Raw genomic sequence first — 14,092 nt, forward strand, 5'->3', positions numbered from 1 at the left:
GGAGTGGAAGGACTCTCTCTCCAGTCCGTTTTTGGATCATTCACCATCAGCCACTTCAAAGAAAGGAAATCAGCAGCCTGCATTTCGGGGAAACGTTTTAAGCTGTCCTGTCCCTTCTCCAGCTCTCCAAGTTATATAATGCGTCCTTGTTGAAAATGCTGATAATGCTATTTGGGTGGCAGGAAGCCAATTTTGGGCTACATATTGCTTGGGGCTGGGGCTGGGTTCAGGGAAGGGGGCAGGGTCTGGGGAGGGTTTAAGGAGAGAAAGGGGCCAGGCAGATGGAGAGAGGACGGGAGGGCCAGGGTGGTCAAGGCCCGGGGATAAAGCTGATTGGTATGTCAGCAAAATCTGTCACTGGCTTTAGTGATTCGAAAGGCAGACACATTCTTTCATCTCTGTTAATCCTCATCTGATACAGAGGATTTTCCTGCCATTAAATCTGGAGAAAGAAAAATAAGCACTCAAACCTGCACAAGCAACTATGCCTCTTCACCCCTTGCTCCCGCCCCCCGACCCCCACCTTCACTTCTCTCTCTGACCATTTTTAGCATTTGTGACTGCCTGACTTGGGAGATGGATGGGCTGGGGGAGTGGAGGGGCACCTCAGAGGAGCGGGACCAGACAGACTCCCAAGACGGTAAGCAACATTTGAGTACCATTCGTTAATGCTTCTCTGCAGGGGTTTCCTCTCCATCCATTTCCTTGCTGGGTTGTCAGTGATGCCATCTGAGTTGCTGTCAGGGCTGTAGCCTGACGAAGGGTTTCCTAATGCATCCAAACTGCCCATTTGCGGGGAGCTGCTGAGTGCCTGTTGTCACTGGTTTGTCTTAGCCCAACACCAGGGTCATTAGGAAGGAAGGAATGTAAGGAAGAAAGAAAGGCAGGGCATTCAGGAGGAAGTGTGGAGGTGTGGGAGGGTTCTCACAGGGCCCTCCTGGGCACTAGGTGACCTGTCCTTTCTCCCCTCAGGTAGGGATCCCACGGCTGGCTGGTCCTAAGCCACCGGGTGGATGAAAGGCCGAGGGATGTTGGTGTTGCTTCTGCATGGTGAGTTCTCCTGCTGGTGGGTGCAGGGGTTGGGAAGAGGCGTGGAAGCCACAGAGTTTCTGCCCAAAGAGTCTTTAAAGTGGCTTCTGGGACAGCTGTATCTGGACACTTCTGATCAGGTTTCACTGACCCTGTGATTGTGGGGGAGGGGATAGAGAAAGCAAGAAAACAGCAAGTGGTGGGGCTTTTTCTTTGCTTAAAACAAAACTCCTGAGCCGAACACATAAAACAGTCCTCTTGGTGATTTTCTTATTCTAATTTCAGATATGAATTCATTGGTGTAATAACCAAAAGCTACAGTTCTACAGTGGTTTTTTTCTTTTCTTTTCTTTTCTTTTCTTTTTTTGAGATGGAGTCTCGCTCTGTCACCCAGGCTGGGGTGCAGTGACATGGCTCTTGGCTCACTGCAACCTCCGCCTCCCAGGTTCGAGTGATTCTTGTGCCTCAGCCTCCTGAGTAGCTGGAACGACAGGCACCTGCCACCACGCCCAGCTAATTTTTTGTATTGTTAGTAAAGACGGGGTTTCGCCATGTTGCCCAGGCTGGTCTTGAACTCTTGACCTCAGGTGATCCGCCTACCTCGGCCTCCCAAAGTGCTGGGATTACAGGCGTGAACCACCATGCCCGGCCTACAGTGGTTTCTAATCACATTATTTTAAACTCATTTAGTTAAAAACAAAAGTCCCTTAAAAAAACCATCTTCCTAAAGGAAAAAGAAAAAATGAAAAATGTCTTAGAATTGTGGGATTATGGATATTGAAGTTATTTGTCAAAGTTTCTCGCTCTGTTATGTGCACTTTAATATACCAAGAAGACTTGTTATGAAATATTTTGCCCGGCTCTAGCTGTTCCAATCTGACTGAGAGAGCCTGAGGAAAAATCCTTTAAATTCTTCAGTAAATGATTCTACACAAAGAATCTGTTTTTTTCTGACCCTCAAGTGAATTTAATTATTTGAGATATGATCTATGTAATAGACTTCTGTATGGGATGCTGGTAGAGAACATTTTACCGGATCATTCTAAAACGGGAGTAATGGAGTTTTCTTCTTCTTTATTCCACCTTTTCAAAAACCAGAACTTGCTCTGTTCAGTCACCCAACAGGCATACCCTGTGTGCCTTCAATACGCTCAAGGGATATTTATGAGGGATATAATAGCATGGTCTTTGTCCTTGAGAAAATTCTTTTATAAGAGATTCAATAAATAAGCAATAAAAAAAAATTGGAGCAAGGCACATGGAACACTGTGATAAATAGGACATGGCTTCCTACCTCGAGGAGGCTCTAAAGAACGGAGGTTGATATTTATATCATTACTAACAGCCAACTTCTTGCCATTCCTCCTACCTCGAAAAAATATGAAATTTGATTGACTCATTGGGACAGACTGTTTGCTTCCAACAGCCAGTATCATTTTAAACGTGCACCGAAAGCTCTACCGTTCCTCACAGAAAGCAGACAGTATTCATAGCCCGCACACTGCGAAACAGGAACTGTCCCTGCTACAGAAACCCGAAATATATCCAGACTTCTTGTGACAAGTTGGAGAGCTCAGCGGTGACATCATTTGCTAACAATAGATGCACTTAAAATTAATGACCATCTCCACATCCCCTGGCATTTTAATTTAAAACACACTCTAGCAAGCACAGAGAATATTTCTCTGACTGCGAGTCACAAGCAATACGGACAATATGTTCCCGAGAAGCAGGCAGGGATAGTGCTCTACCTCCTTGGCCAGAAAAAAAATGACTAAGTGAGCTTCACAAAACAAGACCTTGGGAAAATCAGAAGTGGCTCACAACAGGGAAATTTGGGGCAAGAGAAATTCTCCTCTGGACACACAGGGCTCCTGGAAGTGCCCCACTTCTCAGATGCATAAGTGCAAATACCTCCACCTCCTCCCCCCATGTTAACCCTTGGGGTCTTCCCGCTGTTCACAGCATAATATCTGAACCCCTTAACTTCCTTACAGGGTCTTTCACATGTGACTTCCTCTACACTGAGTCTTCAAAGAGGGTCAGGGGTTGTGTGTTTGTGTTTTTGTGTGTGTGTTTCTTTTGAGACAGGGTCTTGCTCTGTTGCCCAGGCTGGAGTGGAGTGGCACAATCTCGGCTCACTGCAATCTCTGCCTCCCGGGTTCAAGTGATTCTCGTGCCTCAGTCTCCGGAGTAGCTGGGATTATAGGCATGCGCCACCACTACACCCGGCTAATTTTTGTATTTTTAGTAGAGATGGGGTTTCACCATGCTGGCCAGGCTGGTCTTGAACTCATGGCCTCAAGTGATCTGCCTGCCTTGGCGTTCCAAAGTGCTGGGATTACAGGTGTGAGCCACCGTGCCCCACCAAGATTTGCATTTTAAAGGAAGTCTATAGGAAATAGAATCACAATGAGATGCCACTCATACAACTAGAATGCCTACATGTTTTGTTTTGTTTTTTGTTTTTTGTTTTTTTTGAGATAGGGTCTCACTCTGTTGACGAGGCTGAAGTGTAGTGGTACTATCTCGGCTCACTGCAACCTCCGCCTCCCGGGTTCACGTGATTCTCGTGCCTCAGCCTCCCGAGTAGCTGGGATTACAGGTGCTCCCCAACATGCTTTGCTAATTTTTGTATTTTTAATAGATACGGGGTTTTGCCATGTTGGCCAGGCTGTTTTTGAACTCCTGACCTCAGGTGATCCACCTGTCTCGGCCTCCCAAAGTGCTGGGATTGCAGGTGTGGGCCACTGCACCCGGCCTTGATTTCATTTCTGTGAAGTTCTAAAACAGGCAAAACTAATCTGTAGTTCAGAAAGCAGATCAGTGGTTGCCTGGAGCCAGAGGTGGAGAAAGGACTGAAGTCAAAGGAGCCTGAGGAAACTTTCTGGGTGGTAGAAATGTTTTAAGTCTTTTTGCTGTTGCTGTTGTTGTTGTTGTTCTGAGACAGGGTCTTGCTCTGTTGCCCAGGCTGGAGTGCAGCGGTGCGATTATGGCTCACTGCAGCCTCAACCTCCTGGGCTCAAAGGATCCTCCCACCTCAGCTTCCCGAGTAGCTGGGACTAAACGTGCACCACCATGCCTGGCTAATTTTTGTTTTTTATTGTAGAGATGGGGTTTCGCCATGTTGCCCTGGCTGGTTTTGAACTCCTGACCTCAAGCAATTTTCCTCCCTCGGCCTCCCAAAGTGCTGGGTGCCCATCCAGACATGTTCTAAGTCTTGATTGGGGTGGTGGTTACACAGGCATGTATACATTTATTATACTTACTGAACTGCACACTTAAAATGGGTACACTTTATTGTAAGTAAAGTATACCTTAATCAACTTGATTTAAAAGAAAAAAAGAAGGCTGGAAGGAGAGAGTGGCTGTACCAGAAGCAGAAAAAGTCCTTCACTGTCCACAGTCAGGCACTGTGGTGTATCAGGCAATATGTATGTGAGATTCATCAATGTTATTATGTGGATTAGAGTAGTTTTTTCCTTTTGATTGCCTAGTAATATTCATTTGTACAGACTGACTGGTTAGTTTATCCATTCCCCTATTGTTGGGCATTTGTTTCCAGTTTGAGGTGATTGTTAATACTTAGGCCCGGAGGACTTTCTGGGGCCTTGCGTTCTTCTCCTTAGATGGGACAGATGTTCATCTCCACGTTTCACCAGACCTGCGAGGCCAACAGCAGACTACCCCTCTGGAAACATTGATTTCTCCATCCCTTACGACTTATGTTAACCAGCAAAACTGCAGCTCAAATCCTTTCTTTCCTGTCACAAAAGGTACCTGCATGGGGTGCAAACCAAGTTCTGGGGTCACAGGAGGCCAGAGGCCACGGCATGGTCTCCACTACTGCACTTCTGTTTCCTCCAGCCAGTCTTGTTTTGAAGATCCAGCATTGGGTTTTGGTCCGAGGAGCTACTTGGTAGCATTTGCCAAGAATGGAAGGAGAATGATTTCTAGAGCCAAGGTAGCTAAATAGGTTTTGCTGAAACCAGAAATTTGACCATATTTTCCCTTGCTATTTTTGGTTTCATGAGGAACAAGTTCTTTTAAAACAATGAGAATAAAGAAACATTCCAACCTCAGTCTGTGGTTGGAAACACCAAGTAGCTATTCTGCTAGCAAACCTCAAGGTGGGAAAGCACATATTTGAAAAGCCGAGGGCTTAGGAAGGAGAAACTGCTCAGCTGGTCTGCATTAGACCTCATTATGCGGTGCCTGAGGCTGGCCATCCCTGCCTCCTTGCAGCTCAGGGGCTGGCCAGGACACCCGAAAAGGACACACAAGCAGGGAGCCATTTCTGGTGTTTATTTTCCCAGATTCAGGGACACCTTGTAACATTTTTAAAAAACTGAAGTAAAATTCACACAAGATAAAATTAACTGTTAACTATCTCTCCTTCCCCTTCCCCTTCCCCTTCCCCTTCCCCTTCCACTTCCCCTTCTCCTTCTCCTTCTCCTTCTTCTTCTTCTTTTTTGAGATGGAGTCTTGCTCTGTCGCCCAGGCTGGAGTGCAGTGGCACATTCTCTGCTCACTGCAACCTCCACCTCCCAGGTTCAAGCTATTCTCCTGCCTCAACCTCCCAAGTAGCTGGAACTACAGGCACGCACCACCACGCCCAGCTAATTTTTTTATTTTTAGTAGAGACAGGGTTTCACCATGTTGACCAGGGTGGTCTCAAACTCCTGACCTCAGGTGATCCACCCGCCTTGGCCTCCCAAAGTGCTGGGATTATAGGCATGGGCCACTGCACCCAGCCCATTAACCATCTTAAAGTGTACAATTTGGTGACATCTAGCACATTCTCAATGTTGCGCAACCATCGCCTCTACCTAGTTCCAAGACATTTTAGTCTCCCCAAAAGGAAACCCCATGTCTATTAAGCAGTCACTCCCCATTCTTCCCTCTCCTCAGCCCCTGACAACCATTAATCTACTTTGTGTCTTTATGGATTGGCATATTCTGGACATTTCCTATAAAGGGAATCATAAAGTATGTGGCCTTGTATGACTGGCTTCTGTCACTCAGCATATTTTGGAGGTCCATCCATGTTGTAGCATGTGTCAGTCCTTCATTCCTTTATTTTGTTTGTTTTTGAGACAGGGTCTTGCTTTGTCACCCAAGCTGGAGTGCGGTGCCATGATCACAGCTCACTGCAGCCTGGACCTCCCAGGCTGAAGAGATTCTCCTGCCTCAACCCCCCCCAAGTGGCTGGCACTACAGGCACGCTTCTCCACCAAGCCCAGCTAATTTTTATATTTTTAGTAGAGATGGAGTTTCACCATGTTGCCCAGGCTGGTCTTGAACTCCTGGACTCAAGCAATCTGCCTGCCTTGGCCTCTCAAAGTGTTGGGATTATAGGCATGAGCCACCGTGCCAGGCCTTCATTCCTTTTTAAGGCCAAATAATACTCCGTTGTATAGCTATGTCACATTTGCTTATCCATCCATTGACTGATGGACATTTGCTGTTTCTACCTTGGGCTGTTGTGAATAATGCTGCTGTGAACATGCATGTGCAACTGTCTCTTTGAGACCTTGCTGTCAAGTCCTCTAGGTATATGCCTAGGCATGGAACTGCTAGGTCATATAGTAACTCTACATTACACTTTGTGATTCTTTATATCACACAGATGAATCCCATTTTTATAAAACTGGTGCATCTAGACCCTTGATTTTTGACTTTGGCTGCATATTGTAATCACCTGTGGAGCTTTAAACATACCAATGCCTGATCCCACCCCTGAAGATTCTGATGTAATTGGTCTGATGTATGGCATGGGTGCTGTGAGTTTTCAAAGCTCCACAAGGCGAATCTAATGTTCAGCCTTAGAAATGAACCATCCTAGACTCCAGACTCCTCTTTGCAGCCTACCCCGAGTAATAACTTCAGTATTCTGACAACTGGTGTCATGCTTTCCATTCTAGGGCAGATTTCCACAGTCCTTTTTTTTTATTTTGAGATGGAATCTCTGTCGCCCAGGCTGGAGTGCAGTGGTGCGATCTCAGCTCACTGCAACCTCCGCCTCCCAGGTTCAAGTGATTCTTCTCCCTCAGCCTCCCGAGTAGCTGGGACTACAGGTGCACGCCACCATGCCTGAATAATTTTTGTATTTTCAGTAGAGACAGGGTTCACCATATTGGCCAGGCTGGTCTTGAACTCCTTACCTTGTGATCCGCCCACCTTGGCCTCCCAAAGTGCTGGGATTACAGGTGTGAGCCACCACGCCCAGCTGATCCTTTTTTTTAAGACGGGATCTCACTCCGTTGCCTAGGTTGAAGTGCAGTGTCACAGGCACAGCTCACTGCAGCCTCCACCTCCCCAGCTCAAGCAATCTTCCCACCTCAGCCTCCCAAGTAGCTAGGAGTACAGGTGTGCATCACCATACCTGGCTAATTTTCGTATTTTTTTGTAGAGATGAGGTCTTGCCATGTTGCCCAGGCTCATCCTGAACTTCTGGGCTCAAGTGATCCTCCCACCTTGGCTTCCCAAAGTGCTGGGATCACAGGCATGAGCCACTGCACCTGGCCTCCGCATGGTCTTTGAAGGATTTGTGCCTTGACGAGGTTTAATCCTGTGACAAGAATGGTTCATAGAGCCCACACCTAGCTTGGGCCAGTGTTTTCACAGCTATGTCAAGCAACGAGACACATCTGTCCCCCATAACTGTCTACACATTACAGATGAGGAAACTGAGAGAGGTTGTCTGAGTTTTGTTTGTTTGTTTGTTTTTTGTTTTTTTGAGACGGAGTCTCACTCTGTCGCCCAGGCTGGAGTGCAGTGGTGCGATCTCGGCTCACTACAACCTCTACCTCCTGGATTCAAGTGATTCTCCTGCCTCAGCCTCCTGAGTAGCTGGGATTACAGGCGACCACCACCACACCCGGCTAATTTTTTGTATTTTTAGTGGAGACAGGGTTTCACCATGTTGGTCAGGCTGGTCTCGAACTCCTGACCTCAGGTGATCCGCCTGCCTTGGCCTCCCAAAGTGCTGGGATTACAGGCGTGAGTCACTGCGCCCAGCCTGAGGATTTTTTTTTTTTTTTTTTTAAAGCAGTATGAGAGAACAGGGATGAGAGTTAGTGTCCTCAGAGTTTATGAGAGAACTAGGTCAAGAGGCTGTGCCCTCGGGGTATTTTAATACTGAATGTTCTGGAAAGCCTTGCATGTGAATCTCGGAGTGATGACAGAGGCTGGCTGAGTAGGGACCTGTCATGAGCCCAGGGCAGTCCTGCTACATTTATTTCTCATCTTCCCCTCCCTACCTCACACTGGGATAAAAAGCACTGAAGCCTTTTTCCAATTTCCAGATGGATCCTTACCCAAAATACCGGTGCAAGAAGAGAAATTGCTAAGCAACTGCCAAATGAGTTTCACCTTCTCTTTTCACAAACTGTAATCTTTATTTTTAATTTGGTAAATGTTTTTCTGGCCAAGGTATTCCCATGGAACTCAGCTCTGAATAGCCAAGGAGACTTGTTTTTGGAATGCTCACTGCTGATTCTGGGAGAGGCTATTTTTTCATTTGGATTCAGCAAAACCAGGGATGTCCTAAACAGTGTTTGATTTGATGTTATATATTTCCTGTCAGTGAATGGGGAGCAGTTTCCTTTTGGTTGAGGGGTGCTGCATCGTCCTGAATTTGAGTTGTTTTCTCTGCTAAGGTGAAGAGGTCATTGGCCGGGTGCAGTGGCTCATGCCTGTAATCCCAGCACTTTGGGAAGCTGAGGAGAGCGGATCACTTGACCAGATGGTTCAAGACCAGCCTGGTCAACATGGTGGAACCCCGTCTCTACTAAAGATACAAAAATTAGTTGGGCATGGTGGTGCATGCCAGTAGTCCCAGCTACTTGGGAGACTAGGCAGGAGAATCGCTTGAACCCGGGAGGTGGAGGTTGCAGTGAGCCAAGATCCTGCCATTACATCACGTGGTTCTTCAGGAAAAGAGGAGAGGCCAGGAAGAGGGAGATGGTTCTAGAGAGATTAAGGGAGCCTGTCTGATTCAGGATATTGCTCAGGACTCTTGTTGCAAAGCATCTACTCTAGGTCGTCGAAGTCAAGGAGTTTACTTAGGGACATTAGGTATTCTCAGGCTTCCTACTAGAGGCCACACTGCCCAGAGCAATGTCCAAACCAGGAAGTGCCCAGCTCCAGCAAAAACCCTGTGGTCACTGCCATTGGTGGCCATACCTGGCAGCTCCAGGGAATCATGTTGGGTACTGGGTGCCAGAAATGCAAGCCTAAAAGCCTCTGCCACCATTCTGGCCAGACATTGGTTTCTGCCTGGTACCTACTTCTGAATCCAAGTCTCACTGGGTGTCTGATTGACAAGGCTATGTCACATGCCTGAGCCCTAACTGCAAAGGGAGTTGAGAAAGAAAGTTTCTGGCTTCCGTCGTGAGGAGGCAGGACTTACGATGTTGGAAATTCCCTAAATGTAGAAAGAGTGCTTAAATGGTGCTGGGGAGCCAGAACACATGCTATGGTCTGAATGTTTGTGACCCCCATTCCCCACCCAATTCATATATTGAATCCAACTCCCCAAGATGATGGTATTAGGAGGTGGGGCCTTTAGGAGGGGATTAGGTCCTGAGAGTGTAACCCTCACGAATGGAATTAGTGCCCTCATAAAAGAGGCCTCAGAGGCCGGGCTCGGTGGCTCATGCCTGTAATCCCAGCACTTTGGGAGGCTTTGTGGGCAGATCACCTGAGCTCAGGAGTTCACACCAGCCTGGGCAACATGGTGAAACCCCACCTCTATTGAAAATACAAAATTAGCTGGGCATGGTAGCGCATGCCTGTAATCCCAGCTACTCAAGAGGCTGAGGCAGGAGAATCGCTTGAACCTGGGAGGCGGAGGTTGCAGTGAGGTGAGATTGCACCACTCCAACCTGGGTGACAGAGTGATACTCCATCTTTGAAAAAAAAAAAGAAAAAAAAAGAAAAAAAAAAGTCATTGTATAGTATGTTTCTTTTGTGTCAAATTTCTTTTAACATGTTTTTATTGCTTGTAGTTTGTTCCTTTTATTGCTGAGTAGTAATCTACTCTACAAGTAAATTATAATTTATTTCTCCATTCTACTGTTGGGCAATTTCTACTTTTTATCAATTATAAATTAGCCTTTCTGAACATTCTTCTATAGTCTTTTTGTGGACTTTTTTTTTTTTTTCATTTTTCTTGGGCAAATACCTAGGAGTGGAATTGCTGAGTCACATGATAGGCATATGTTTAGCTTTAAGAGATATTGCCAAAGTTTTACAAAGCTATGGAACTATTTTACACTCCCATCAACTATGCGAAAGAATCTAGTTGTTCTCCATCCTCATCAACATCTGGGGTTATCAGTCTTTTGAATTTTAGCATTCTAGTGAATGTGTAGGGAAATCTCACTGTAGTTTTAATTTGCATTTCTCTGATGGCTAATGACACTGAGCACCTTTTCATGTGCTTAATGGCCATGTAATATATTCTTTTTTTTTTTTTTTTCGAGACAAGGTTTCACTCTCACCCAGGATGGAGTGTGGTGGTGCCATCTCAGCTCACTGTGGCCTCTGCCTCCTGGGTTCAAGTGATTCTCCTGCCTCAGTCTCCTGAGTAGCTGGGATTACAGGCACCCTCTACCACGTCTGGCTAAGTTTTGTATTTTTAGCAGAGATGGGGTTTTGCCATGTTGGCCGGGCTGTTCTCGAACCCCTGACCTCAGGTGATCTGCCCATCTCGGCCTCCCAAAGTGCTGGGATTACAGGCGTGAGCCACCGCACCCGGCCTATTCTTTTGTTAAGCATTCAAGTCTTTTATCCATTTTTTAAAATAAATTTTTAAAAATTTTATTCTTGGCCGGGCGCGGTGGCTCAAGCCTGTAATTCCAGCACTTTGGGAGGCCGAGACGGGCGGATCGCGAGGTCAGGAGATCGAGACCATCCTGGCTAACACGGTGAAACCCCGTCTCTACTAAAAATACAAAAAACTAGCCGGGCGAGGTGGTGGGCGCCTGTAGTCCCACCTACTCGGGAGGCTGAGGCAGGAGAATGGCGTGAACCCGGGAGGCGGAGCTTGCAGTGAGCTGAGATCCGGCCACTGCACTCCAGCTTGGGCGACAGAGCGAGACTCCGTCTCAAAAAAAAAAAAAAAAAGAAAAAAAGAAAAAAAGAAATAATGTCACTACATCAGAGCAGCGCCTCTGCTTGCATACCTATGGGAGTCTGTAGCTGTGACACGTAGAAGTTGGCCACATCCAGGTCAGTGGCTCCAAAGTGGGTGGCCACACGCACATCCTCGTGCAATGTGAAGCTCACCTTACGATTCACCATGGCCAACAGGCTGCGGAGGTAACGCTCCAGAAGGGCGGCTCAGGCCCGCTGCTCCTGGGATTCCAGGGATTCTTCAGCTTCAGGACACTCCTGGATTTCAGGAACCTCTGGCTTCAGGGGGGCTTTGCATCCATCAGGGGCAAAGCCACGGCTGAGGCCATCAGGGCCTTAGGGCAGCTGGAGCACAGGCACGGGAAAGGTCACTGGAGCCTGCATTGTCTTGGTGAGGTCCGTGACTACTGGTGCCCCCACTTCTGCCGGCGCCCCACAGTAGAGACCCGGGCAGGCCCTGAGCCGCGGAGCCTGGGTTCTGCCAGCGCCACCGCCACCAACACACATGGTCGCGGGCAATATTATTTATTTATTTAGTTTTGATACGGAGTCTCACTCTGTCGCCCGGGCTAGAGTGCAGTGGCGTGATCTCAGCTCACTGGAACCTCCGCCTCCCTGGTTCAAGGGATTCTAGTGCTTCAGCCTCCCGAGTAGGTGGGATTACAGGCGCCCATCACCACGCCCGGCTAATTTTTGTATTTTTAGTAGAGACGGAGTTTCACCATGTTGCTCAGGCTGGTGTGAACTCCTGAGCTCAGGTGATCCACCCGCCTCGGACTCCCAAAGTGCTGGGATTACAGGCGTGAACCACTGCGACCGGCCAGCTTTTAATACTTAACCATTCAGTCAGTGCTGAAACAGTTGTTATGGAGGCCTGCGTTAGTGAAACCTGGCCTGCCACACTGGGAGCACACGAGTGGTGGTACAGGCAGGAGGGAGTTTAGATTGGGGTCAGCTGCAGGGATTGCAGCTGGGTTTTGCTGATTAAGGTAACTGGAAAGCAAAGGAGCGGGTGTCTTAGGTGGATAAACCCGTGTGAGGCCGCGGAGGTGGGAAGAGGCCATGCGCCGGACACAGGATAACTCGGTGGAGGGCTTGCATCCAGCTGCCCGGGCAGGCAGGATTTTTCCTGGGGTGACCTTTGGCTGACTGTTGCTCCTTTTTTCTCTTTTCTCCTCTTTCCCGACCCCCCACCACCCTGTCCCTGCAGTGGTGGTCCTCGGCCTGCCCAGAGCCCGGGCCGTGGGGGCCTGCGCTCGCGCTTGTCCCACTGCCTGCGCCTGCAGCACTGTGGAGCGCGGCTGCTCAGTGCGCTGCGACCGCGCGGGCCTCCTGCGGGTGCCGGCCGACTTCCCGTGCGAGGCGGTCTCCATCGACCTGGACCGGAACGGCCTGCGCTTCCTGGGCGAGCGGGCCTTTGGCACGCTGCCGTCCCTGCGCCGCCTGTCGCTGCGCCACAACAACCTGTCCTTCATCACGCCCGGCGCCTTCAAGGGCCTGCCGCGCCTGGCTGAGCTGCGCCTGGCGCACAACGGCGATCTACGCTACCTGCACGCGCGCACCTTCGCGGCGCTCGGCCGCCTGCGCCGCCTGGACCTAGCAGCCTGCCGCCTCTTCAGCGTGCCCGAGCGCCTCCTGGCCGAACTGCCGGCCCTGCGCGAACTCGCCGCCTTCGACAACCTGTTCCGCCGCGTGCCGGGCGCGCTACGGGGCCTGGCCAACCTGACGCACGCGCACCTGGAGCGCGGCCGCATCGAGGCGGTGGCCTCCAGCTCGCTGCAGGGCCTGCGCCGCCTGCGCTCGCTCAGCCTGCAGGCCAACCGCGTCCGTGCCGTGCACGCTGGCGCCTTCGGTGACTGTGGCGTCCTGGAGCATCTGCTGCTCAACGACAACCTGCTGGCCGAGCTCCCGGCCGACGCCTTCCGCGGCCTGCGGCGCCTGCGCACGCTCAACCTGGGTGGCAACGCACTGGACCGCGTGGCGCGCGCCTGGTTCGTTGACCTGGCCGAGCTCGAGCTGCTCTACCTGGACCGCAACAGCATCGCCTTCGTGGAGGAGGGCGCCTTCCAGAACCTCTCGGGCCTCCTCGCCCTGCACCTCAATGGCAACCGCCTCACTGTGCTCGCCTGGGCCGCCTTCCAGCCCGGCTTCTTCCTGGGCCGCCTCTTCCTCTTCCGCAACCCGTGGTGCTGCGACTGCCGCCTGGAGTGGCTGCGGGACTGGATGGAGGGCTCCGGGCGTGTCACCGACGTGCCGTGCGCCTCCCCGGGCTCCGTGGCCGGCCTGGACCTCAGCCGGGTGACCTTCGGGCGCTCCTCCAATGGCCTCTGTGTGGACCCCGAGGAGCTGAACCTCACCACGTCCAGTCCAGACCTATCCCCAGAACCAGAGGCCACCACCGTGAGCAGGTTCAGCAGCCTCCTCTCCAAGCTTCTGGCCCCGAGGGTCCTGGTGGAGGAGGAGGCCAACACTACTGGGGGGCTGGCCAACGCCTCCCTGTCCTACAGCCTCTCCTCCCGTGGGGTGGGAGACGCTGGCCGGCAGCCCTGGTTTCTCCTCACCTCTTGTCTCCTGCCCAGCGTGGCCCAGCACGTGGTGTTTGGCCTGCAGATGGACTGACCTGGCCAGAGGGGCAAAGTTTGCTTAACTGGGCTTGAGGGTGTTTGTGGAAAGGGGAGAGAAGACCGGATGGGGGGCAGAGGTGAAAATCCCAGTGGAGGGTGAAATGAACCGTTTGCCTCCAGAGATGGCCCCAGGGAGAACACAGGGACATGCCACTCGAGGGGGAGGATGGTATGCATTTCTGCTTTTGTCACACGGGCATCTATTGGAAAAGAGAAGCAAGAATGAACGTGGGCCCTTGGGTGGGAAGACTAGGAATGGGAAGCTTCTAGGGCTTCACATCCCCTCCCCTCCCCGCCCC

At 50.2% G+C, this 14,092-nt stretch overlaps 1 protein-coding gene and 1 pseudogene across 1 annotated transcript; one reads left to right on the forward strand and one right to left on the reverse strand.

Annotated features, from left to right (window-relative positions):
• Nucleotides 1-969: 969 nt before the first annotated feature.
• On the forward strand, nt 970-13,861 carry NYX (nyctalopin). Its single transcript, XM_030934762.1, has 2 exons — nt 970-1,050; nt 12,380-13,861. Exons 1-2 carry the CDS (start codon nt 1,014-1,016, stop codon nt 13,786-13,788), a joined length of 1,446 nt encoding a protein of 481 aa, XP_030790622.1. The 5' UTR covers nt 970-1,013; the 3' UTR covers nt 13,789-13,861.
• On the reverse strand, nt 11,179-11,553 carry LOC104666832 (annotated as a pseudogene).
• Nucleotides 13,862-14,092: the final 231 nt, after the last annotated feature.

Source organism: Rhinopithecus roxellana, chromosome 7 (genome assembly GCF_007565055.1).
Source record: "Rhinopithecus roxellana isolate Shanxi Qingling chromosome 7, ASM756505v1, whole genome shotgun sequence".
Classification (NCBI taxonomy): Eukaryota; Metazoa; Chordata; class Mammalia; order Primates; family Cercopithecidae; genus Rhinopithecus; species Rhinopithecus roxellana.

Excerpts from the sequence above, each read along its gene's own strand:
- NYX (XM_030934762.1), top strand. The coding sequence starts at position 1,014 with ATGAAAGGCCGAGGGATGTTGGTGTTGCTTCTGCATG. Across the intron at positions 1,051-12,379 it reads GTTGGTGTTGCTTCTGCATG|TGGTGGTCCTCGGCCTGCCC; the intron begins GTGAGTTCTCCT and ends CTGTCCCTGCAG.